The 27,410-nt window shown below is 46.9% G+C and overlaps 1 protein-coding gene across 2 annotated transcripts in view; it reads right to left on the reverse strand.

Moving 5' to 3' along the window:
• Positions 1-4,529: 4,529 nt before the first annotated feature.
• The window catches only part of Tceanc2 (transcription elongation factor A N-terminal and central domain containing 2), a 43,098-nt gene continuing 20,217 nt past the window's right edge, over positions 4,530-27,410 (reverse strand). For both annotated transcript variants that reach the window (XM_005353517.3, XM_026782059.1), the window contains exons 4-5: positions 15,660-15,853; positions 4,530-5,488 (exon numbers count right to left, since the gene is read on the reverse strand). In XM_005353517.3, coding sequence (XP_005353574.1) covers positions 5,300-5,488; positions 15,660-15,853 — 383 coding nt within the window. In that variant the 3' untranslated portion in view covers positions 4,530-5,299. The remainder of the gene's footprint in view (positions 5,489-15,659; positions 15,854-27,410) is intronic.

Genomic DNA, 27,410 nt, shown 5'->3' on the forward strand with positions numbered 1-27,410 from the left:
TGCACCCACCTGCATCTCACCTACACCCCACCTACACCCCAAATCAGTGTGATTTAAACATCTTTTAAAAGAAGGTCTGCTTATCATCTATCTTCTCCATCAGAGCCCAAGTTCGAGACTAGAGACTGTCATTATTTATCCCATGACCTCTGCATCTGGCATATACGACCTCAGGAGCCATGCATCAAATGGTTGATGCATCAAATTTTTGGCAAGATGGGAAAACAGCATTGCTTGGACATGACGGTCTTCTTGGATCTGGAGACCAACCTATCCAGCCTGCGGATAAGTCCAACCCTGACAGCAACTACATCGTCTGGGGGAATTTATAAGGAAACACCATGTCATCCAATCAAACTAGCTCTCTTCTGAAACCAAGGCTGTGTCCCCCCGCCCCAGTGAAAGCTCCTCAGCCTTGTTCTCCTGGATGGACTGATGTTTTCTGATGGCAATAACGAGCAGAAACTGACTGAGCCCTCGTCCCACGTGGCTGCAGTAAATGCATCAGAAACACATTGCCCATCTCAGAGTGAAGCTTGGAGGCCCGAGGCAGCCGCAGAAGAAAACCGAGGTTGACAGCTCCCAGTTAAAGAGCCTGATATTCTATAAATGAAAAAAGGCCAGCTGCCTGTCCCGTCACCACTGAACTCAGTAAACGAGTTATCCGGGCCTTCTGTTATTTTTCAGACTGGGAACTCCTAATGGTATCTGTTTGGGCAACTCTAAACTTCATTTGTCAAAAAAAAAATCTCCAATTTACTGAATCTGAAGTTTTTTTCCTCTCTAGGTCTTAAATTGTTGAGTGCTTTACAAAGCTTGTTTCTCTTTATCTATTTTTATAAGAGCCATTTTATCTTGACTAACTCCTTAAAACTCTCTCAAGGCCCCCACACCTGAGGACACAGAGGTGTTTTTGCCTAGTTTTCCATGAACCCGATGGGGCCCGTGCCTTCGTCTCTGCCCGCACTGAAACCAGCCACTCTCTTCACGCTGCCTGATGGGCTTTCGCACTCTGCCAAGACTCCTTCCAGCCTTGCTGCGGAGATGAACTCTTCCGGGACAACTTCCTCCTCTGAGTAGCTAATCACTCCCTTTCCCACCTCAACATTTCAAACAAATGTCTACAGTAAACACCCGCTATACCACATTGTAACTATTGACTTAGGTGTCCTCACTGGACTAAGAGCCCCTCAAGTGGAAATTACATTTCATTCAAAGCTGTATCCCCAGTGCCACTCTAGTCCTTGGCTTACAGAGGACACACATTTGTTTGTTGACGGAATGAATGAAAATAAGGAGACTTGGTCCCTACCCAAAGGACCAGGACTTGAAACTTTGATTTAACCACTGGGAAAGGATCAATACTCCTCTGGAGCGGATCCTAAAAGATATGGCTCCTCCGGCGACTGAATACGTGTATTTAGACAGAGAGCACCTGGCTCACAGGTAACTCAGAGGCTAGGAACTCCCTGTCCATCCCAGGAACAACCCTTTCGTTTTTAACCATCTGGAGGCCCCACAAGTGCCTCTCAGCAGGCGGGGGGGAGCCACCAGCCCCGAGCTGGCTGCAGCTTCCTCCCCTCCACAGGCTCATCGTAGCAGCTCCATTAGCGTCCATGAAAATTCTGTTCATGCCTCAAGGAGAGAACAGCCACCAACAAAACAGCTGCTTCCCCAACCTCTGAGGTACATCTCTAAAACCATCTTACTCTCCCGCTATCGCCGCTGAAGCCTTTCAGGCAGAAGGCAGTATGTTCTCAACTCACTCTAGCTCCGAAGTTAGAACTCTTGGTTGTTTATAAATGAGGCCTCCAGCTTCTCCTTCCCCACTTCTCCATTGAGCCAGTTACCGCCACGACAGATTCAACTGCTTTAGCCGGGCCCTTGAGCCAGCGCCAGTTACCGCCACGACAGATTCAACTGCTTTGGCCTGGCCCTTGCCTCTTTCTACCTAGCATGTCGTCTCCAGGTTAGTTAGATACCTGCCACTCACCAGTTGCTTTTACGTCTGGGGCTTTCCATACTTGGCTTTCTCTGCAGGGTATGCACCTCAATTCCCCAGTGAATGACTCTTTCCTTTAGAGTCCCGTGCAGGTATTCCTTCCTCCAGGAAGTATTCCCTGATTTGATCAGACGCTGCCTCTGTATGGCCACAGCCAGTCATTCAACTATACAACAGACAGCTATGGGCGCCTGGCTTGCAGCAGGCTCTGTTCCGGGTGTTGGAGACTCAGCAGGCTAAAGTATTACAAAATGTTTGAAGGAAAGAGGAATTGTACTTACGGGCACCAGTGAAGGCATTTCCTAAAGGGAGGTGGAGACTTGAGTCCATTAGGAACACTGATGGTTAGAACTGTAAGTGCAAAGGCCCTGGGACAGAGACAGACTTGGGATATGTATGGAAAGTGGACTGAGGCCGTGGGAGTGGGTACGCGATAAGCGCTTGTTTGTTATTCAGGCCAATGAAGCCCGAGAAAGGGAATGTGGGGAAGGAGGTCAAAGAGTCATCCAGGAGCAAGGCCCTGTAACACACGGAAGAGGGTTAGAATTTTACAGCAAACAAAATGGAAGCCTCTGGGTTTCAGCACAGGAGGGAGATGCTTTGCTTTACACCTTTATCCCATCCCAGCTCCCGGGGATAACAGACTGCAGGGGACCAGAAAAGGCAGACATCTGACCTTACATCTAGCCCACAAATATTGACTGGCCAGACTGTGGACGAGTCTTATTCCAGGCACTGAAGCCACCCGGTAAGACAGGATTTCTAGCAGCAAGGAAGACTCAGTGCAGGGGGAGACAGAGTCATAAGCTCAACCACAGAACCCATGCCTAGTCCAGAACAGAACACGGGATAGGGGCCAGGCATGGAGCCAGGCAGAGGAGCATTCCAGAAGGGCAAAGGGCCTGTGAGGACCTCAGTTGCTTCAAGAAACCTGGCAGGGAGAAGACCAGCAGTCTCCAGCCCGAGACATGGGAGGATGGAGCAGAGGAGCTCAAGAGAGGGACTGAAGCCAGCCCTGCCAGCAGCACCGAGATGCTTGGGGTTTACCCTGCAGGTGACAGAGATCCTGATGGGCTTCTCTGGGGGGCAGATGCTGGGGTTCCCAACTTTGATATATGAGTTTATTTACTATAGAGGGGCAAATCTGGAGAGGGCAAGACAGGAGGCTATTTAGTCATCTGGGCAAAAAGAGGAGAAAATCCCGAGGAACTAGCTACAGACACAGAGCAGTCTAAATATACTCAGTAACAAAACCGTCAGGACTGCAGGAGGGAACTGTGCAGCAGGCTGGTCCCCAGGTTTGTAGCTGGGGTGAGTGGCTTGCCACAATGCCAACTGAGAGAAGGCATGTTATACCATACATGTTCCTGGGGGCACTGAGGAGGTATCTGAAACCTGGGGAACAGTTCATGGAGAGCCTAGTCGACACAGCAAGTGGCTGAAGATACGATCTGGGAATGCCACCAGCAGAGAGGTGATGCTTGAAACTGACTCGATACAATCAAGACACACAGGCCATCAGGTGTGGCTTCTGGCTCAGACCAGTCATCACTACCTGTGACCCCGAGGAAGTCGGTGCACCTCTCCGAGATTTACTTTCCTCACCTTTGGTTGGGGATTTTCTTTTTGTAAAATGTTGCCGGAGCTCTGGGCACATGGTAGGTGCTCGGCTATTAACTAGAATCAGTAGTCACCGGCAATGGGGAAACGGAACAAGACGTTTCCGCTGTGTGAGTGAGCCCAGGTCTCACCTGTAGCCAGTGCTGGGCATCTACTGGTAGTGGCTTAGTGCTTAGTAAACGGGTATCACACGTGCCTAAGTCTGGACCACTAAGAAAACAAGAGAAATCACAGGACTGAAGAACTACAAGACCCCATCAATCCTCTCAGACTGAGCCACACTTGTGAGGCAGATGCCATTGGCCCCTGCCTTCCACCCAACCCCCTCTCCTCTGAGCATTCACGGTTCCCTTCCTCCGCCCCTTTCCTTCATCCTGAAAATGTGCTTCCACACACTTTAGTGTACAGCCTCCCTGGGGTCCTGCTACCTCCCTCAGAGTCTGCGTATGTGTATGTGTGCGTATATACATGTTTGTGTGTGTTTGGAGACAGGGTCTCGCTATGTAGCCCTGGCTGCTCTGGAACCTACTCAGTAGACTGGCCTGAGCTCACAGAAACACACCCACCTCTGCTACCAAAGTGCTGGGATAAGGGTGTGCGCCGCCACACCCAGCCTGTCCCACCACTTACTACCCTCTCCCACCCAGAATGACCTTTGCTTTGCTACCCTCTCTCCTTTTTTTGCTTCAAGCGCTTCTTTCGTCCTCTTCCAGGTTTTATTTTGTTTTCCAGAAAATCTTGCTACGTAGCTCTGGCTGGCTTGGTACTCTCTACATAGCCTAAACTGGCCTCAAACTCATGGCAATCCCTCTGCCTCGGGCTCCTGAATGCTGGGATTACAAGCAGAGCCACCGTGCTCAGCCCTGAAGTGCTCAATAAGGAACTACACTTGTTTTAGTATATCCGTTTATTATACCTTTTAAAGAGCGAGGACACTTTCCGTGACCACCCAAGCAGGCTTGTAGAGACATATTTCATTGAAAATCTTCACGTGTGCATCTCTCCCTACCGCAGTAAGTCACTGCGAGAGGAATTTCATTATGCATTTTCTGCAGAGCCTGTATTCAAATAAACCCCGAGGTGCGGGAAGCTTCAGGCCAGCGTCTCATTAAAAGCCCCAGCATGGGGGCTCAGGAGCCCATCCCGGAAGGTCTTCCAGGGAGAGCTGAAAGGCTCAGATAAGTGAGCGCTGGCAAGCAGGGCTGGTCTCAGGCTCCAGTGGGCTCACCCCTGGGGTTGAGCAAAGAGAAGAGACAGGGGAGTTCTGAGAGGCACCGGAGCTGTCTAAACTCAGGGGGATGGAACTGAGTGAGCGGCAGCCGTAATTGAGTTTCAGTTACCTGCAGGGTGGCGAAATAAAGTGGTAACTTCATCTGCCTGCCATGGGGGAGTTTAGAGGTGTCCTTGGCAAGCTCACAGTGAAACCTGTCACCCTTCCATTGTGTTGGGTGACGGCAACTGGATGGCGCATCCTAGTGACAGCCGCGTGCATCCAGTCAGGCAGGCCGAAAGACAGCTAATGAAGCCGCTCCCACGGGCCTGTCTCCCAGGGCTCCCAGCATTTTGTCTGAAGAAATGGCACCATGGGAATATCCAGCACAGCCGACACCCGCATCACCCAAACTCAAAGAGTCTTTGAGTGGCGGCGCGAGGCCCAGCGCTGGGCCCATCGTCGGGTCACTTTTTGTGGGTCTGTACAAACGTGCCGACCGGCAGCGCCCCGCTCTTCACCTGCTCCCGGATCTCAGCTCGGTGCTTTAATGTGAAGACCAGAGCGCGCACAGTCCTCCGGTACGGCCCGTTAATGAGCCGGGAGCAGAGATGAAACGTTTCCCGCTCAATATTTTCAACCAGTAGGTGATCCATCTGAAAAACAGCAAAATTATCAAATTAGGGCCTTGCGTTGCATAAGGATTAGAAGCAAGGGAGGCTGGCCGCGCTCTGCTCTGGGGCCTCCATTAATCAACTGAAATTCAAGGACATCTACTTCCTGTCACAAGAGAAACAGGAAGAGCAAATTAATTCCACCCTGGCAATTAAGGAACAAGGCCATGTGCTTTGTGACAGGGACCTCATTCACAACCCCTGCCGGGTGGTAATATTTGCCATTATAACAGGAAACCGGCCTGAACTAAGCAACCGGCACCAGGCCCCGTGCTTTACCAACCAGGAAGCCAGGTCCAAGGATAATAAATCAGAGAACCGGTGCACACTTCCTTATTTCAGAAGTGCCTTCTGCCTTTGTGTAACAGTCTGGAAATGCTGGTCTGGACCCTGAGATGCGCACAATGTAGTTTATAAGTCACAGTCACATTTAATATTCATAACTGATGATCACATTTTATATCCAAGGAGGAGGTTCCGAGGTAAAGGGGTCAAGGCCTCACAAACGAAGGGGTAGGGCTGGACTCAGACCTGATCCCAGAGTTCCTGTGCCTTCCCTTCAGGTCAGAGATAATCCCAGGCGGCTGAGTCTGGAAGCCGGACAGTGCCGGGGTGATCTGCCTCAGGCTCAGGCCAGCCTGAGGTCCCATAGTCAAAGCAGGACGGGACCTGTGTCCGCGCGTGGAGCCAGGACAGGCTGCGCGACTGTTTTTCCCTAGGAATCGCACTGTGCTGGCTGGTTTATGTGAACTTGACACAAGCTAGTCGCCTGAGAAGAGGGAACCTCTACCGAGAAAAATGTCTCCATAAGATCAGGCTGCAGGCAGACCTGTAGGGCGTTTGCTTTCTTCTTTATTTTTCTTTTCCAAAGCAGGGTTTCTCTGTGAAGCCCTAGGTGGCCTCAAACTCAGAAATCCACCTGCTTCTGCCTCTTGAGTGCTGGGATTAAAGGCGTGTGCACCTGGCTGCAGGGCAGTTTCTCATTTTGTGATTAATATGGGAGAGCTCAGTCCACTGTGGGTGGTGCCATCCTGGGCTGGTGGTCCTGGGTTCTATAAGCAGGCAGGCTGAGCAAGCCACGAGGAGCAAGCCAGGAAGCAGCTTCTCTCTCTAGTCTCTGCAACAGCTCTAGCCTCCAGGTTCCTGCCCTGCTTGAGTCCCTGCTTGGCTTCCCTTGGTGGACTGGGATTCAGGATATGTAAGCCAAATAAACTCTTTCCTCGCCGAGTTGCTTTTGGTCACAGTGTTTCCTCACAGCAACAGTAACCCTGACTAAGACACACTGCTATGCTGGTACGTCAAGCTTAAGCACCCCCAAACCCTGCCTCCCCCAATATGGAGAGAAAACCTTAGTACAAAGGACTGAGAGTTCTTCAGGTTACAACAATGTCCTCGGTGTCCCTTGGTTAATGTCATAATATATTACAGTCCCCTTAGGAACAAGTTCTTCAAAATAGGAATACTTTTTATTTATTTAATCTAGGTTTTTGTGTGTGTGTGTGTGTGTGTGTGTGTGTGTGTGCGCGCACATCAGAAATTGAACTTGGGACCTTGCACATATGTCCTGCACCGAGCAATGGCCACAGCCTAGAACATGTTTCTATTTCTCACTTCTCTGTTCAATCCTTCCCAGGTATCTGATGTGGGCCACTGCGCCTGGATAGGTTAAGGTTTCTACCAGGCACTCAGTGTGGGCCACTGCACCTGGATTGGCTAGGGTTTCCACTGTTGTGATAAACACCATGACCAAAGCAACTGGAGGAGAGGAAAGGATTTATTTGGGCTACACTTCCACATCACTGTTCCTCATGGAAGGAGTTAGGGACCTGGTGGCAGAAGCTGATGCAGAGACCACGGAGGAGTGTCATTTACTGGCCTGCTCAGCTTTCTTTTATTACCCAGGATCACAAGCCCAGGGCTGACACCACCTATGGCAGACTGGACTCTCCCATATCGATCAGTAATTAAGAAAATGGCCTACAGGCTTGTTCATAGGTTGATCTGGTGGGAACATTTTAGCCAGCACAGGTAGGTACCAAACTATGCAAAACTCAAAGATCAAGCAGGGCATAGGGTTCAGGTCTCTAGCCTCAGATCTCAGGAGGTGGAGGCAGGAAGGCTGCACTTCAAGGAGGCAGGGCTGGGAAGATTTCAAGTCTGAATTCAGCTCAGGTAGCGCGGAACCTACCTGACTAAAAACAAAACCAACCAGCCAAAACTCAATAAAAACATAAACAAATAAGGCCAGGCATGACAGTACACACCTTTGATCCCAGTGCTTGGGAGGCAGAGGCAGGCAGTTCTCTGTGAGTTTGAGGCTAGCCTGGTCTACATAACAAATTCTAAGCTAGCCAGGTTCACATAGTAGCATCCAGTCTCAAAAATAAAATACAGATAAGAATAAATAAATGAAAGCACACTGTGGGACTGGAAAGATAGTTGAACAGTTAAGAACACCTGCTGCTCTTGCAGAACACCCACATGGTACCCGGTTCCAGGGAATCCAATGTCCTCTTCTAGTCTCAGTAGGTACCTGAACACACAGGGCACACATGGATGCACTCAGGCACACACATATACACACAAACAAACAAATCTTTAAAAAAAGAAAGAAAAAGCACACCAAAATGTACAAAGGGTCACGTGACATTTGAAAGAATGGCCAACATAGGAGAGGCATGGAGGCCCAAACCAAAGAAAATGAAAACAGAAACTTCCTTAAGGACCCTGAGAAGGAGCAGATAAGAGGAGGAGGAGGAGGAAGAGGAGGAGGAGCTGAGAGCGGGCACCTGTATGGGCTTGCCTACAGACGCTCAGGAAACTGTCACTGGCTTCGCACCTCCTGGGCCAGGAATGGAGTGTGCGCACTATGTGCCACAGTTCTTTGGAAGCCAACTTCCTCAGGGTTTCCTGGGAGGCACCAAACTTGTCCTGAGGAAGCCCTGGGTCTGAACCACTTAGCCAGGCTGTAACAGCAGCCCCTTCCTGGCACTGCCAGAGAGGTTCTTATCCTGGGTGAGTTAGGTTACTCACCAAATGCCTAGATTTATTTAGCCTAATGTGCAAGGAGTCTTTTTTTTTTCCTTAAAAAGGAGTGGTTATCAAAGGAAGAGGGTTTCTCCGTTTATAAAACAAGTCATTGCCATTCTACGGGAATGAAGTTAGAAACACTAGGAAAAATCCTACAAGAACTTTGACATTCACGTAGCTGGATACTCAAATACACACTATTCAGCAGTCACTAATTAGGCCTGACTCTTCCCCTCTGGAAATTCACAGCCTAGAAAGAGAGGGCTTGGTGGTGGTGGCAGGCAGAGGAAGGAGGATCCCTGAGTTCGAGGCAAGCCTGGTCTATAGAGTGAGACAGAGAAACCTTGTCTCAAAATACCAAAGAGAGAGAGAGAGAGAAAGAGAGAGTGAGAGCGCACAAGAGAGCAAGTGAGTGAGAGAGAGCAAGCATATAACACATGGTGCAATAATAGCCAGGCACGGTGGTCTATACCCTAACATTTAGGAGGCTGAGGCAGGAGTAGCTCAAGTTCAAGTCTAGCCTGAGCGTCACGAAAAGTTCATGTCAAAATACAAGCATACAACAAAACAAATCCCAGACAAGGGACAGCATCACGGGTGCTATGCCAGGGGTGTGAGGGAAGGCAGAGAGCAGCTTGTAGTTCTCATGCCTCTTGCTAAAGTCAGGCTGATCAGAGTAAAGAAATAAAGAAAAACATCCCTGCCATCTGTAAAGCGCATCAGGCCGCCCTGCGCAGTGTCACTGCACGAAATGACCCCAACCTGCTAGACGCCGAGCCCAGGCCAGTTGGTCCTAACTTGGGGCTTTAGGAGAAAGATGGGTGCTTCTGGGCGAACGATCCAGAGTCCCTGGACTCTGAGAAAAAGAGGTTTTGCTGTGAGGTGTATATGTTGAGTGGAACAGGAAAGGGAGCTCCCCCAAAGTGAGGCAATCACTGTGTGTAGTCACCAGCTTTTGTCCTTGTCTGGTTCACAGTCTCTGTGCGAGCTGGGTTTTCATCCAGGAGGAGGGAACCTCAGATGAAGGACTATCTTCATCAAACTGGCCTATAGGCAGGTGGGGGGGCATCTTCTTGATTAATGATTGGTGTGGGAGGGCCGGGCCCCATCCTGCTGTGGGGTGGTGCCACTCCTGGGCAGGCAGTCCTGGGTTGTTTAAGAAAGCAGGCAGAGCAAGCCAATAAGCAGGGTTCCTCCTAGGTCTCAGCTTCCGTTCCTGCCTCCGGATTCCTGCCCTGCTTCCCTTGGGACTGCACGTGGAATGTCTAAGTCAAATAAATAAACCCTTTTCTTGGCAAGCCGATTTTCACCATGGTGTTTATCACAGCAACAGAGGGGCAACTAAGACAGTCTCTTTCCTGGAGACTCTGTCGCTCCCTGCACCATGACCGCTACCCACTCTTACTGCTCCACACGTCTCTCTCCAACCACAACTTGTGCTTCTTTGAACAACCTAATCACCACCTGGGAAGCAGATGGAACTTAGCACAGATAACCAAGGGGTGATACAGCCAGGAGCGGTGCTCACCCCCATAACCACCCCTCCTGTTTAAGACCTGTGCTGTCTTCTTGGAATTCCTAAGTGCCTATTTCTCAGGGATAGAAACTTATCTGCTGCCCCTATCTATTTGTGCCCATGGGTGGAGTGTGTATCATTCAATTATTCAACATCTAGAGTTGTTCAGTTCTGGGTGAACCGACTGTAGCTGGGGGAAGATATAAAACAGCCAAGCAGTGCTCTCAGAGGAATGGGCTTGGTCAGAAAAGGCACCATATTCAGGTACCGTGTCTGTAAACTTTAATTCACGGTCTTGTTCCTGAGTTCACCCTCAGTGCAAAACCTCCGCATGTACTGTAACTGGGTGTTTGTTTTTCCCCAGAAGACTGTGAGTACTCTAGGGCTGACCTCATACACAGGATTCCTTTCCCAATTTTCTGTGCTCGGCTCAGACGTAGGCACGAAGTAAGTCTCAACAAATACCTGCCGAGTGGCTCCTTTCCCAACACAGCTCCCTCCTCTCCTGCTCTTCCAATAGATCATTCCCATAGCCAAATGTGAATGAGAGTTCCGTGGCTTTTTGTTTGGTTTGTTTGGTTGGTTTTTTGAGACAGGGTTTCTCTGTGCAACAGGTGTAACAGCCCTGGCTATCCTGGAACTCACGCTGTAGACCAGGCTGGCCTCGAACTCACAGAGATCCGCCTGCCTCTGCTTCCCGAGTGCTGGGACTAAAGGCGTGCGCCACCACTGCCCAGCTTAGAGCTCCACTTTGTGTTTTCTAGTTCTACCTCTTTTACAGCTGTGCTCCTGCCATTTCTCCCATGAGACCTCGAATTCCCAGGTCATACTGGTGTGTGTGTGCAACCGCTCCCAAGGACCACGATCGCTGTCCGCCTTAGAGTTCTGTTAGTCAGTCACAAGCACTCTGCTGGGGGAGTGAGCTTTTTAGGTCAGGGAGGCAGCTCTTTGTGTTCTCCCTGGCACCTAGCAGATCCTATACTTGCTGAACTGGATATTCACTGGAGAAAAAGCATGCGAGGGTTTTCCGTAGTACAAATGGATTTGTACACAATTCCCCACACCTTCTGTTTGACCACTGGATACGTGTGAGGGGGAGCTGGTCAAAGTCGGGGGTACAGTTTGAATCCGTGAATCCATTAAACAAAGAAGAAGAAAAACGCCAAAACCCTAACGGTCCCGTGTGAGAACATACCCGAGCCGGACCTCATTAGCGACATCTGACAACCAACTGGGCCACCAGCCAGGGCCCCAACTCTTAATGATACGGGCTCACGTTAGAATCAGGTTCATTTTTTTTAATGACATAATAGGGAAATGATCACAGGCCGTGAGGTAGGAAGGAGAGGTGGATAATGAGGAAGGGGAAGGGAGAGAGTGACACTATGGGGGATGCTCACGAGGGAAGATCTAAGGGACAGAAGAACAAAGACCTGGAAGGGAGAAAGGAGAGGGAACGGGGCCCGGGCTTCGACAACAGCCATTTGATTCACCTGCTCCATTATTCCAGGAACAAGGAAGCAATCCATGAACATGGAAAGCAGATTCCTGCAGCGTGATAAAGAGCAGCCCTGTAGTGGCGCGCATCCGTCACACATGACTTTACTGGGAAAGCATGCACGGAGACAGAAACACAGCAGAGCTGGGATCTGCAAGAACACATGCTAGGATAAATGGAAAAAGTTTCAGTCATCGGGCGGGAACTGAGGTTTACTACTGCGTGACAAAATACACTGACGGAGTCCTGATGTCGGATGCGGACGTAACCAACACTAGTTACTTTCGAAGATTAGGATTAGGTGGGCCATGGATTTACCGCAATAAAGAAATGACAGGCGTAAGGGTTTGCCTATGTAATTATGTAAAGGATTTGTATCAATTTACAGAAATACCATAGAAGGCTGTTCACGCAGAGCCGACAGGTGTTTACCTTTCTTTTGGGGGCAAGGAAGACAGTAAGATACATATTTTAAATTTTTAAAATTTACTCTTTGGGAACAAAACCATTCAGCTATATTGAATCTGATACTTTTTCCAATTACATTGGGAAGCACTAACGAATGTATCACTTTTTAAACTTCGCTTTGTAACACTTGAGTGCTTACCACTTGATGTGCCATTTAAAGGATAATTAATGGATAAACTAAAAGGATAATTATTATGGAGTTTAATATAGCAGGCAAACTGCTCATTAATTCTTACAAGCATGGCTTCGTTATTATCATTTACTTAAAAAGATACCACAGGGAACTGGTATTTACCACCACATTAACTACGTATTATAGACCACACTGTACGTTTCAGCACTAATCCTGGCTTATTTCAAAAACAAGCTTTATTTAAAACAGCAAATCTGTTGGCTAATCGATACTCGGGAAAATTACCCACAACTTTCACACGCGTTCTCTTCATTACTCATACGGAAGCTTCCTTTAGGAAAAGCTAAGACATCTTGCAGCAGAGCGAGTCTGCACTACCAGACAGACGTGAACAATAAAGATGTACGGAACGGGATAACCAAGATGACACTAATTGAGATTGAGCAAGGTTCAAGAGACAACGCAAATGTAAATAATTATGCCAATTTTCTGGGGTGTTATTTAAATAATCAATAAAAATATCTTATGGGACATCTGGCAAATAATTTGCCCTAAATAAATCCTGGATAACCATGGCTTGTCTGACATTTTCTGGAAACTATGGTAATGCACCATAAAAGGAAATGTGCCAGAATGTTAACAATATTGAGTCTGGTGGCATGTTCAATGGTGACTTTTTTCTTCTATATCTTTTTCATTTACATGTTAAAAAAAAATCCAAGTCTTGCTTGCTGGGCGGTGGTGGTGCACACCTTTAATCCCAGTAGTTGGGAGACAGAGGCAGGCAGATCTCTATGAGTTCGAAGCCAGCCTGGTCTACAAATTGATTTTTAGGACAGCCAGGACTATTACACAGAGAAACCCTGTCTCCAAAAACCAAACAATAACAACAAAACCAAAACCAAGTCTTTCTTTTAAAGGTGTAAATAACACAGCGTAAGTCCATCTGTGCTCTTTCATGGCTAAAAAATTGAGACAGGAAAGAAATGCAATACAGGTCTAGCTTAAGTCTGACTTCTCAATTCCTTCCGTTAATGGTTTCTTGGTCATTTGCCTGCATGGAGGGGATGTGCATGATGTGTGGACACACATGGCAAGGCACGCATGATGTGGTCAGGGGACAATTTACGGAGTCAGTTCCCTTTCCTTCCACACTTCAGGGATCCAGTTCTCGGTGTCAGGCTGTGCCACCAGTGCCTTTACCCAAGGAACCATCTTGTCAGCACCAAATTCTTATGTTTGTTACTTTAATCTTTAAGGATATTTCAATAAGGAGAAATTACAATAGGAAAAGTATGGATGCTATATATCTGACTATTTAAAAATAATATTAGGTTATTTTTTTATTTTTTCAAGACAGAGTCTCTCTGTGTAGCCTAGGCTGACATTAAATCTACACATCTGCCTGCTTCTACTTCTCCAGTGCTGGGATTAAAATCATGCTAGCTTTTTGTCTGTTTGTTTGAGACAGGGTTTCTCTGTGTAGCCCTAGCCCTGGCTGTCCTGGAACCCCCTTTATAGTCAGACTGGCCTTGAACTCACTGAACTCCGCCTGCTTCTGCCTCCCAAGTGCTGGGATTAAAGGTGTGTACCACTAATGCCCAGCAGGCATGCTAGCTTTAACCACGGTTGGCTCACGATTAATATTTTTAATGAGCAATTTTTTTCCAGGGTGTATACCTTAAACCACTACTGTCATCCAGGCTTCCGGCTGGGGTTAGCGGAATATGCCCATTGAGCTGGTTTTATGCCACAGATCTGAAAGTGCAGGCTGATAGAGAACGAGGAGGAGCTCCTTCCTCTTACCACAGCTGATATTTTACAACACTTCAAATTTTTTATTTCAGTGGAACAGAGAGAACTGAAATTTGAAAAACCAACTTTTATTAAATGATTTCTAACCAGCAGGCCCCATAGACAACTCCTTCATATAAATGGTTCACTTAGCTTTCCCAAGAACTTAGGTGGTGGGGTTCAGCCTCTGCTTTCACAGGTCAGGACAAGCCTCAGCAACGCTGAGGAATGTGCCTCAGGTACACAACAAGGACCTGAACTGGGCTGGGCCTTGGTGGTTCCAAAGCCAACAAACAACACTGCTGTGGGACAAGGGTCTTGTACCCTGTAAAGATTTGTCACTTGTATTGGTTTAATAAAATGCTGATTGGCCAGTAGCCAGACAGGAAGTATAGGTGGGACAACCAGAATAGGAGAATTCTGGGAAGAGGAAAGGCTCAGTCTGCAGTTGTCACTCAGACACAGAGGATGCCATGAGAATGCCTCACTGATGAGAGGTACCATGCCACATAACTAACACAGACAAGCATTATGGATTAATTTAAGATATAAGAGTTAACAAGAAGCGAATGCCTCACTGATAAAAGGTACCATGCCACATGACTAACACAGACAAGAATTATGGATTAATTTAAGATAAAAGAGTTAATAAGAAGCCTGAGCTAATAGGCCAACCAGTTTATAATTAATGTGGACCTCTGTGTGTTTCTTTGGGACTGAATGACTGCAGGACTGGGCGGGACAGAAACCTCTGTCAACACAACACTGTTCTCCCAAATGCTCACAAATCCAGAATCCTTGGAGGACAAGCTATCAGTTTAATTTAATTTATTTAATATCTAAACATTTTTATGCATGTGTATGTATCTGCATGTATGTATGTGCCTTGCATTATAGTACTAAAAGGCCAGAAGAGGGAGTCAGATTCCCTGGAGCTATAATTGTGCAGGTGGTTGTGAGCCACCCAATGGGATGCTAGGAACCAAACTTGAGTCTTCTGCAAGAGCATCAATGGTCCTCTTAGCTGATGCCCATCTCCAACTCCAAGAATAACTTTGCAAAATAGGCCTGCACAAAGATGGGGAGAGCTCATTGTGGGAACACAGGCTCATTTAATTAGGAAACCCCATACTCACACTTAAAACCTCACCCCCAATTTCAGATCCCCTAGAGTTGCGTTTACCAGTGATAGCGGGCTGCCTTGCATGGGTGCTGGGACCAGAACTCCGGTGCTCTGATGGAGTAGCAGATGCTCTTAACTGCTCAGTCATCTCTTCAGATCTCTCTGTTTATTCTAAGAATTCTATAGTTTGACTCTTAAAATCAAGTGCTTGATCAATTTGCTGTTTGTATGCATTGTGAGTAAGGGTTCAGTTTCATCATTTTGTAAGAGTATATCCAGTTGTACTGGCACCGTTCTTTTTCCTGTGGAATGGGCTTGGTACCTGCGTTGAATATCAACTGATCCTAGATGCATGACTTTTTTTTCTGGACTCTAAATTCTATGTCATTATCTTATGTTTATCTTAATGTCAATTCTGCTTGACTATTGCAGAAGAAAATTTGAAATTTGGAAATATGAACCCTCTAACTTTACTTTTATATTTTACTACTTGTCCATTAAAATTTCACATAAAAAACAAATAAAAACCAAAGCCAACAACAACAATTAAAAAAAACCAAAAAAAAAAAAAAACCCCAAAACAAACCTTACCTCCAATTCCAAGGCGTTTGAGAGTAATTTCTGGGCATTTTTTCTAAATGACTCAGTTTTCGGATCACTTCGGACTTCAATAGAAGGTCTATCCACACGCTCTTCAAAGAAAGTTTTCCACTCGGTGTGAACTTCTTTGGCGAGACTCGCCACCTCTGGGTCTGAGTGCTTGCGCATCTTGTTCACAATGTGACCTAGAACAGAGAGAACAAGAAAGAAGTACAGTTCTGCCTCTGGAAAGCACGGAGGGGCACCCACTCAAGGATGCAATGACCACTTCTGTGCAAGCATCTGTCCGTCCGCATGAAACGGACAGATGTGGGTGAAATGAGACCATCTCTGGGGGGAGCTGAACTGAACTGGCCAAGGTAGCAGGTCAGAACGAGAACGCCAAGTGTAGTAGAACACACCTCTAATCCCAGCTCTCTGGAGCAGACCTTGATGAGTTCAAGGCCAGCATGGCCTATATAACACAGTGAGTTTCAGGCCAGTCAAGGTTACTTAGTGAGACCCTGTCTCAAACAACAGGAGACAGTTCCAAAGTTGTAATAAGAGAATAAATTAAGCATTTATTTTTTTTGGAATCTTACTATATTTTAATTAAAAAATTAGTTGAATTTATTAAAATAATATTCTTGATTGGGTGTGGGTGTTGCATGCATATGTGTGTAGGTGCTCAGTTGTATGGGTATGCATGGAGGCTAAAAGCTGACATCAGGTTGATGTCAGAGTGTCGTTCTCAATTGTTCCTCATGATTGATTTATTTATATTGTGCGTCTGAGTGCTTTGCCTGGATGTGTGTGTATATGTGTACCATGTGTGTATCTGCTGCCTATGAAAGTCAGGAGGAGTCAGAGTCTGTGGAACCGGAGTTACAGATGGCTGCTAGCGGTTCCCTGTAAGAGCAACAAGTGTTCTTAGCCGCCGAGTCAATTCTCTAGGCTCTCTCCATCTTCTTTTCTGAGACAGGATCTGTTACTGACCCTCAAACTGACTGCTTCCGCTAGACTGTCCAGGAGGCCTGCGGATCCTTCTGTCTCTGCCCTCCAGCTGCCACACCTGGCTTTGTGGGCTCTGGAGACTCAAGCATAGGTCTTCAGACTTGCACAGCAAACCCCTGACCCACAGAGCCATCTCCCCTGGCCCTAAGAGAACACTTTTTATTTAACTAATATGAAAAGATTGACAGAAAACATTTTGTGGGCTCTGATAAGCAATGCAGTGCAAAGACAATACCAGTGGGTGAGCTCTGCAGGGACAAGCTAACGGGGACTTTGTGAGGGTGGGGGATGAACTGCCATTGTCTGTATCCTGACCCCTGTGAGTGGTCAAAGTAACTGATGGCTCTGCCTATGACTGTTTCTACAAGCTTCCCTCAAAGAAAAATAGGAACCACAATCCAACTGGCCATTCAAGGCTAACTCCTAGTCTCTAGACACCTTGACATAAGGAATAAGTTACAGTAAGAAGCAAACATATTCAGAACATGGGATGTTCCTTAAGACAACAAACAGGTTTCTTCAAGCCCATAGCACTGTTTATAAAGGTTGGTTTCAGATTCTGAGTCCTGATTATCAACTGGATGTGTGATCTAAATCCTGGCCAGAAACAGAAAGGATATTGTGGAATAAACAAGAAATACGGATAAGCACTAAATATTAAATTATACTAGGGGGTTATTATTAATTTGGTTAAGCATGAAAACCACATTTTGATTACACACAAAGCTAGCTGGAGTGGTTCTGTCTCCCTTAGTATTTCCTTTGTGAGACCAACACACCACTCACTGTGCCAAGTCTCTTTATTTTGTCTTTTAAAATTTTTGACATTTATCTATTTACTGTGCTGTGTTTAGTATGTCTATTTAGTGTGTTTGTGTGTGGGGGTGTGTGGGTCTTGCATTCGTGTGCCACGGGGCACATGTGGAGGTCAGAAGACAATCTATAGGAGCTGGTCCTCTTCCTCCACCATGTGGGTCCCTAGACCAAACTCAGACTCTCAGGCTTGGTGACAAGGACCTTTAATTGCTGAGTCATCGCTCTACCCTGTATTTTCCCTTTTAAATAACTTCCCCCCAACATAAATTTGATTATTTCACTCTTCTATCTAAACCCTTAAATCCTACAGCCAAGCTCTTTCACGTGGGTCCCCTCCCAACCTGCCACCCTTCCCTACTTCCTAGCTTCATTGCCAGCTGCTTCTGGTCATCCGACACCAGCTGCTTGTAGCTCCTAAAATGCTTGAATATTCTTTCTTGTCTCTTTACGTATATATCCCTATAAGCATTCTGTCCACCTGAAATACTCCCCTTGCCCTTCAGCTGGCTCAGCCCCAGGAAGCCTTCCTGAGCTCCCGCAGCTTTGCTGACACCCTGCCCTGCACCTGTGCTCACCACAGGGCTCCCTAGTGCACACTGCACCTATCTGTCAGTCACCTCTTGCTCACAAGGGAGCTTCTTGAGGGGTACATTCTTCTTTGGGTCTCCATCAGCAGGCACAGGCTGGCTGAGAGCCACCAGCACGGCCATATGTATTTGACTTAAGCACTGAACTGAACACGAATGAAGGGGACTCTATCACTTGAGGCGATGGAAACACCAGCAGAGAAACTGACTTGCAAACTGAGCATGGCAGCATACGCTTGTGAAATTAACGCTCAGGATCGGTGGCAGGACACTGAAGTTTAAGGTATCCTTGGTTACATCTCAGGTTTGAGACCAGCCTGTGCTATGGGAGACATTATTGAAAACAACAACAACAAATATACACAAGCCCCAAAACCCCAAAGAAGAGCCTACAGATTTAACAGGCTCTCAACTAAAAAAATCTCAGTGGGTATTTTTTATTAGAACACAACCAACGATTTTTCCATTTAATTTTGCAATGATGCTGCACAAGAGTATAAAACACTATTTTGAAACAGAGGGGCTAACCTGCTACAGACAGCCTTCTGAGGTATTGGAACACATTATTAAGCAACATTACTTAACATTACACAGATCAACTCTAAAACGAATGGATAAATTTATGAAATAAAAATGAGGCTCAGAAACATATATTTAAGAATCTAAAGTTGGGTGCAGAGGCACATGCCTGTAGTACTGGCTACCCAGGAGGCTGAGGCAGGAGGATGGCCACTTAAGCCCCCGAGTTTAAGGTCAGTTTAGGTAACACAGTCAGATCCCATCTGAGAGAGAGAGAGAGATAGAGATAGAGAGAGAGAGAGAGAGAGAGAGAGAAAGAGAGAGAGAAGAGGATGGACTTAATACGTGATAAAAGGGTTATCACAAACAATGGGAAACATATTTAAACTAGGGAAGCAGTCAGATCAATTCCCCAATTAATGCCAAATGCCCAGCCTGACACTGCTTGATTCACCATTCTCTGCCAAAGGTCATGTGTACAAGGTTCTGTGCCAGGCACTAGTCATGCTGGGCTCGAAAGAAACTATCCTCACTTGTAAAAAGTTCTGTGAGCAGAATTCTGGAGATGAAAACCAAGTGAGGCTGAAGAGATAATGGCGAAGTAACAGCGATTGTAACTTTCCGCTCTAACCAGTCAGTTATGAAGGGGCCTTCTCAGCTGTCTTCCCGCTGACCAGGGAGGAGAGTAGACACGTCATACCAGGAGAAGAAACAGCTCTCACTAGCCATGCCTGAAGGTGTTTCCCAGCTAACAAATGCTCAGGAAAGCGCTTTTGAAACCACATAACTACGGGCAGAGCTCACTTCCGGACTCTCCTTCTAAAGACAGGTTCTCGTGTCCTCGAGATCAGCCTCCCAGCAGACAGCTCTTCACGCTGCCTGTGGATCAGTGCTGTGGATGCTAAAGACACAAAGATGGCGGCTAAGGGTTTGACTAAGTGGGGGTGCATGTGTTTGGAATATTCCAGGCTGTAGCTGCAATTTCCGGCACCAAAACGAGAAATACATAAAAATACAAAGAGAAAGGAGACATTGCAAGACCCAGGCGCTGTGACAGCTACAGCGCCTTTGCCTCATGTCCAGCCCTGGGGACAGCTGGGCAGGTGACAATCCTCACGGTCAGCCTATACTCACCCTGTCAAAGGAACAGAAACATTCACCTTGGCGCTGTTTGAAGTCGGGAAGAGCTAGGAACAACCTATGAGCTCATCATCAAAGGTCCACTCACTAAAAATTACAGTATGTTCCCACAGTAACAAGAGTACAGTAGCTACAAAGTGGAATAATTGAACTGTGCACGCCGGTATCACCTGCAACCCAGCACTCAGAAGGTAGAGGCAGGCCTGGGCTACAGAGTAAGACCCTGTCTCAAAAAAAAGAAAAAAAAAAAAGAAAAAAAATCCACACTGCAAAACCCCTAAAGAAAGAAACAGAAAATATTAAACACGTAGAAAGTTCTACATGTAGAGCCATTAAGATGCCAGTCATGTAAAATCAGTAGAAGAGTATGTTCGGTGTGAGCCAATATTTATTTTAAAAACTACATATGTAGATACATATAAACACCATATTTGTTTATATGCAGACAAAAAAGTCTTACAGAATTTACCATAAAATTATTAACAGAGGTTCTTCTGAGTGGCATCAAGAGGCGGCATATCGCGCCCCTAACAGCAGCAGCGTGTAGGGACAGGGCCTTCCCACCACCTGGTCCTCACCACATTTTCTGCTCTCCTAGAAGAGGTGTCACTCTCCAGTCCGGTGTCAAATCCAGGGGCCTTCTCAGCCTCTCTGCGGCACCTGAGACGGGGACCCCCTTCCTTCTGAACTGTCTTCTACCAATCCTTCTTGGACACCATCTGTCCTGTACAGGGAACGTGCTCACCGCAGATGCTGAGTAACCCTTACTAACTTGAGGACCCCAGCTGGGCACTGTCCACGGCTTCTTTTTCTACCTGCCCGGCCCAGGTAATCTCATCTGCTCCTGTGGTCTGACCTCCACCTGCAGCAGATGTCTCCCAAGTGTGTGTCTCTAGCCAAAGGCCCCTGGGTAAGGGGCGGTGTCTTCAGGGTCTTACTAGACGCCTCATTCTAAAGTACCCCAGACTCAACATTACATGCTCCCCTGTGCTCTCACTCCAAGATACAGGTCCACTGCTTTAACACTTCCTGCACCCCTTCCTCTTCTGCCCCCTCCACTTCTATTGCCCTGACTCACACTCTCATAGCCTCTCCCTGGGTCTACTGCAATAGTTAAATTAACATATTTGCAATTTAGAGGAAAAAGTGGGTATTTAAATATTCTAGGCAGGGCTGGGGATGCGACTCAGTGGTAGAGTCACATTTGCTCACAATGTGTAAGAACTGGGCAACTGTTGTCTCAAACCTGGTCCTCTGTAATTCATCTTCTCTCCTGAGGCCAGAAGACTGTCTCAAGGTCATTTGAAGGGGATAGGGTGGAGCTCATGGGTCAGACACTTGCTTAGTAAGGGGGAGAGAAAGACCAAGAGAAAAGGAGGGCGAGGGGAAGAAAGAAGTGAGGGAGAATATGAATCACAAAATGGCCTCAAGTTAGCTTCTAACTATAGCACTAAGGCTCTGGTTATCCCGGGACCACGCTGGCCTTACTTCTGTCACCCTCCCCTACTTCCGTTCCCCAGCTCTTCCACAGAAACTAAAACTGCTGTCTTCTTTGGGGTCACATTGTTTGGCCTGAGTCTTAGTCACATGGCTCCTGCCTGGAATATTTATTCTTTTTATTTATTCTTGTTGTTGTTGTTATTATTATTATTTGGTAGTGGTTGATATCAAATTCAGGTCCTTACACTTGCTGGACAAACATTCTACCACAGACCTACATCCTCAGTCCTGCCTAGAATAATAAAACATCTACTTTCTCCTCTAAATTATAAACATCTCAAGGGCAGAACCTATACCTTACTCTAGTAATATTCCAGTCCTCAGCACAGGGTTATCACAGAACTTAATCAGACTGTAACTAGTTTTGTTTGCTATATGTTTGCTGTCTGAGACAAGGTCTCTCTCTTCTTCCTTCCCTCCCTCTATTCCCCCCTGTAGTTCTGGCTGTCCTGGAACTTACTATGTAGACTAGGCTGCCCTCAAACTCACATTCTGCCTGCCTCTGCTTTCTGAGTGCTAGGATTAACCGTGTGTGCCACCATGCTTGGCTTAAACAGTTACATTTGGCTTCCAAATTAGTTTTGCGCCAACATTTAGACACAGATGCAATTGATTAAGAAGAGCGCACAATTGCAGATAAAAGCTCGCTGTAGGAAAGTGAATTCAAAGGTGTTAAGAAGAGGAAGTTTTTGATTCAGCTCTTGCTCCTGCTCAGAATTTCTTCTGCCCATCACCCCAGGCTTAACGAGGATTAGTCCATTTACTTAACAATAAATCAAACCTCTCTGCTGTATCCTTTTATAAGCAGTAAGCTGAAGCTCAGTAGAATAATTTGTCAAGGTCTCCCAGCTAGGAAGTCCTGAGGCCAGGATTTGAACTGTGCTGCTCTGGGACCACTCACCAAACCTCTAACATCCTGTTAGAGTCCATCATTAGGGCCCGACACAGTGTTCATCAAGGTTCTATATAGATAATGCAATGCGCCTTCTTAGTATTCTCCAACCAGAAGAGGACAGACCTTGAGAAATAACTGAAGGGCAGAGGCTTGGTACTCATGCCAGGGCAATGAAGTCACAGCCTTTAGCCTTCAGGGCCAGTCTATCCTACAGAGCTCCCACAGTGGGCATGCTCCGAGTGGCAGGGAGGATCTGCAGGCATCAAGGAGAGCACCTGGTGGGTGTAGGGCTAAGAGGGAGGTTAGGGGGAAGGGTACAACCCGGCTGGGAAGAGGCAAGAACCTCATCCCAAGAGCGAGATGGAGGAGGGACAGGAAGGAGAGAGCTTGGGTGACTCCTAGAAAAACGGAGGCAGAACCACACGTTAGAGCACAAAGGTGTGTAGAACATAATGGGAGTTTCAGGTACCACTTCTGAGCTAGTTTCTTAGCACTGTGCAGTCTGTTGTGGTGAAGCCAAATGTTCCCGAAGGTTCGAGTATTGAAGGCCGGGTGCCCAGGTGGCGGCACTTCTGGAAATGGTGGAAACTTTGGAAGGTGGGGCTAATTAGAAGATCCCTGGTGACGAGCCTCAGAAGCAGATTCGCTCCTCCTTGTCTCGCTGTTTTCCCACGACAGGTGGTGAGCAGCTTTGCTTCCCCATGATGCTCTGCTCTGTCCGACGATGCACCACAGCTTGGAAACAACGGGGCCAAGGGAACATGGCTGAGATTGACCATGGTCAGCACTGGTCTTTCCCCCTTTGAATTGACAATCTTGGGCGTTGCCATGGCAACGGGGAAGCTGCCCAACAGTATCTGACTTAACTCCTGCAAGCCCCGGAACCTTAGAAGATGCTGTGACAATTCCCTATCTTACAGGTGAAGAGCCTGAGGTACTGGGGCTAAATGTAGGAAGCAAGGTGAAAAGCAGGGTTGGTCATCAAAACCATACCTAAACTGCCCGGCTTTTGCCCTAGCCTGTCACCTCTGGTGATCAAACAGTCCTACCTTCTCTCATTTCAATGGAAAAAAGAGGTTCCATGACCTTTCCCCAAGGTTACAAGTTGGTCAGTAGCTACATCAAGGAAGTTAATGATCTGCAAAAAGTCATTATTTGCTCCACGGAGTTTATGTTTTAAAGTAAGCAGTGTCACTACTGGTCGTATGACCTAGGTTGGGGCCCCTGGGTTTAAGGTTAAGGGTTTCTGCATCCTAACACATTGTTAAAACAAATTCCCCACAGGAAGCAGCCATTTGGTCATTTAGCAAACATTACCAAATATGAGGTGTATCCCAGGCCCAGGCTGGGCACTGGCCAGAACACTGAACAAGACACACATGTGCACGAAGGGCTAACATACCAAAACACACTGATGCGTGAACTATCACAGGCCCTAGGACATTGCTGCAAAGGGTCCTAAGAGCCCTGTAGAACAACTGAGTCAATTCAACAGAGAACAGGAAACAGAAAGTTTTCCCTGAGTCTCTGTGACTACGTAAGGAAGACAAGATAGCATAAGACAGGAGCAAGAACACAGAGGCTTGAAACAGTATGGCGGTTAAGTAAGGACGATGGAGCCGAGCGGTGGTGGCGCACGCCTTTAATCCCAGCACTCGGGAGGCAGAGGCAGGCGGATCTCTGTGAGTTCGAGACCAGCCTGGTCTACAGGAGCTAGTTCCAGGATAGGCTCCAAAACCACAGAGAAACCCTGTCTCGAAAAAAAAAAAAAAAAAAAAAAAGTAAGGACGATGGCAAACAAATGATGTCCCAAAAGATGCTCACCTCATCCTGTGCCATTACTTCACACGGCAAAAGGGACTTTACAGTTATGGTTAAGGTTAAGGACCCTGAGATGAGATTAGCCTTGATTTTCCAGAGTGGGCTCAATGTGATCACGTGAGTCCCTTGAACTGGGACAAGGAGGGATATGTGAAAGGCAGAAGGGCAGGTCAGAGAGATGGGCTGTGAGGAGAGCTCTCCTTCAGATCACTAATTTTGAAGACGGAGAAAGGGAACTAGGGGCTGGAGAGATGGCTCAGTGGTTAAGAGCATTGCCTGCTCTTCCAAAGGTCCTGAGTTCAATTCCCAGCAACCATATGGTGGCTCACAACCATCTGTAATGAGGTCTGGTGCCCTCTTCTGGCCTGTAGGCACACACACAGATAGAATACTGTATACATAATGAATAAATAAATATTTAAAATAAAGAAAAAAAAAGAAAGGGAACTAAAAGCTAAGGAATGCAGGTTTGTGGGTTTTGTTTTTTGTTTTTTTTTTTTGTTTTTTTTTGGGAGGGGAGACAGGGTTTCTCTATAGCTTTAGAGCCTGTCCAGGAACTAGCTCTTGTAGACCAGGCTGGCCTCAAACTCACAGGGATTCCCCTGCCTCTGCCTCTGCTGGATTAAAGGCCACTGCCCCACCCTCTGGTGGCTTTTAAAAGGGAACTGAACTGTCCCTTTGGGCCTTCAGAAGGAATGTGACCCTGCCAACATCTTCGCCTTAGCGAAGCAGGAGTATAGGAGTCAGGAAGTGGCGGGACACTGTGTACGAACACTTTAGAACTGTGGCTCATCACTTGGCTGTCTGACTTGGAGAAAGTTACTTTAAACTCACGAAGCTTCAATTTTCCCATTTTCAAAATTGAGAAAACAATTATGACTTCACAGACTGTGACATGGGTCAAATGGGTCATGAACGTGCCAGCATTTCATAAATAAGAGTAGCTATTTATTGTAGTTACTAGCCATGAGTTAAAGCAGCGAGGAATCTCTGAAACAGGTCAACATAACTGACAGGACCCTTCCCCTGGACTCTCAGATGCAGAATTACAGGGGGGGTGTGCCTGCTGGCCAACCGTCATCATCGCCTCATCTTCTGTTTGCGTGATGTCCCTTGCCCACTGGTTTATGATAAAGGCATCCACTCACAGAGGTCCAATAACCACAAGGTTCCCTTGCATGGCTGGTCCTCAGCTTCCCTGAGCACTTGAGAATCTTATGCCTCTGAAGACACTTGTCCCTGGCCCAAGCGCCACTACTGTCCTGCCTTTCCCCTGCTCCCTACCTTCCCTTCGCCTCTCCACAGCTGCCATGCCCTCTCTTCCCACTCCCTCTCCATGAATTTTCTTCCAGGTTCAATCCTTTAACTCAGAGAATTCATTCACTTTTGTGATTCTAAACAGATATTTCCAGAAAATTACTTCCAAATATGTATTTCTAGTCTAAGAATCTCACTTGAGCTGGACATTTTCATAAAAAGAGCTTATGTAAGAATTCAACAGGCAAGACAGGGTGTGGTGGCGCATGCCTTTAATCCCAGCATTTGGGAGGCAGAGGCAGGCGGATCTCTGTGAGTTTGAGGCCAGTCTGGTTCCAGGACAGCCACGGTTGTTACACAGAAAAATCTTGTCTTGAAAACCAAACAAACAAAAATCAAAACGCCAGTGAAACTGACTGAATAGAAATACCAGCAGGACGCTCCCACTTGATGCACAAAGGAAAACACTACATTCTGCTTTAAAAGTGGTTAAGTTTGAAAAGATGGCAGCACCCACAGAGAAGGGTCATGGGGCCAGTGGCCAGGGCACGGTGCATCATGCTAACCAGGAAGAAGGTTGGCTTCTCCGTTATCTTTCTAAGGTTAACTCATTCTCTGACCTTGGATAAGTCATTCAGCTCTGTGGGTTTTCTTGTTTATAAACTGAAGCACCTAAATGGATTTCATGAGAATCAGGAAGAAAAATCCAGGCTGGCAAGATAGCTTAGTAGTAGTTAAAGTGAGGTGCTTGTCAATGAACCAGCAGACCTGCATTGGCTCCCTAGGATCCCTACAACGGAAAGAGAGAACAGACTTCCAAAAGTACACCCTGTGGAATGTGTGTACCCCCACAGATAAACACACACATCATTAATAAAGAAATACACACTTTAAAAGAAAAATGATACTCTTACCAGTAAATGGACAAAACCCACAAATGCCGGCTCCCCTCCCCCCAAAAAAAGAAAGGAAAAAGGACAAGTGGCTGATAAACATACTACACTTATTCTACTTGGTAAATGAAAATAAGAATCTATTTCTCTGACACACACACACACACACACACACACACACACACACACACACACATATTTTGGCCTGCTGGATTAGTGATATTTTAAGGAAAATCTAGGTATGCAAATGAGGAAAACTTTCCTAGGATCTAAGAGTCCCAAACAGATCAAGAAAGGAGGTGAACAGGACAGTCTAGATGAAGGCCATAGGTAAACTGGAGCCATGAGCACTGGCTAAGTGCGCTGGAATGGCATCTAGAGGTTGAGCTGCCCTTTCTAAAGAAGCATCCTAGATTGGTGGAGAAAGACAGACCGAACAAGAAAGAGATGGAAGGCGAGCAGAGCCACGGAGAGCCCCTGCCCGATCCTGTCCTTTTCCACTCATGCACGGCTGTTCTGCAGCAGTTAGGCTCGAGACACACTGGTACAGACTACAGCATGGTCCTGCTGGCAGGGAGTTACTGCCTAGCAAATAGAAAATAAAGAGGTAAATAATTAAATAAGTAATTACAAACTGAGATAAGAGCCTGGAGGGAAACCGTTTAAAAATACACAAGTAGCAGCCAGTTCAGTGTCACGTATGCCAAGAGAAAGGAAAATATCAGTGGTTTCAAATCACAAGCCTGGGAAGATGAGAACCGAGACAAGACCGTTGGATCCGAGCAGAACAAAACCACTGTGTCCTGAGAGGAGAGTGACTGTGGGAGAAGCCCGCTGGGAAAGCGAGAAGGCCAGAGAAGGGCACTGTGAGTGGCGATCGCTTTGAAAGAAATCTAACTAGAAAGGAAGAAAAAGAAACAACATGTATGGGAAAGACGGCAAAGACAGCTAGCGGAAGATTTGTGCCCGTGCGCAGGCAGGAGAGCCAGTAAGGAGATAGCTCTGGCAACAAAGGAGAGGCGATGGGCTATCACACCTCCCCACGTCCACAACTGGTCCTTGTAGAGTCCAGCTCCGGGCTCTCGGAGGAGCTGTTTCTCTGCTCCATTCGCTCAGTCCTTCATGTTTTCATCATTCACCCTCGTGACCGGGGCCGCACTCTGTTCCCATGGCTCACTCCCTCACATCTTTTACGTGTTTGTTCAGATGTCACTCTCAATGCGCTCCTGTCTGCACCAACACATTCACTGCCAGAGCCTCTGCCTCTGCCCTACTTTTCCATGAACTATCATCATCTTCCACTGCATAGATATTTCTGTTT

The sequence above is a fragment of the Microtus ochrogaster genome, chromosome 10 (genome assembly GCF_000317375.1).
Source record: "Microtus ochrogaster isolate Prairie Vole_2 chromosome 10, MicOch1.0, whole genome shotgun sequence".
Taxonomy (NCBI): Eukaryota; Metazoa; Chordata; class Mammalia; order Rodentia; family Cricetidae; genus Microtus; species Microtus ochrogaster.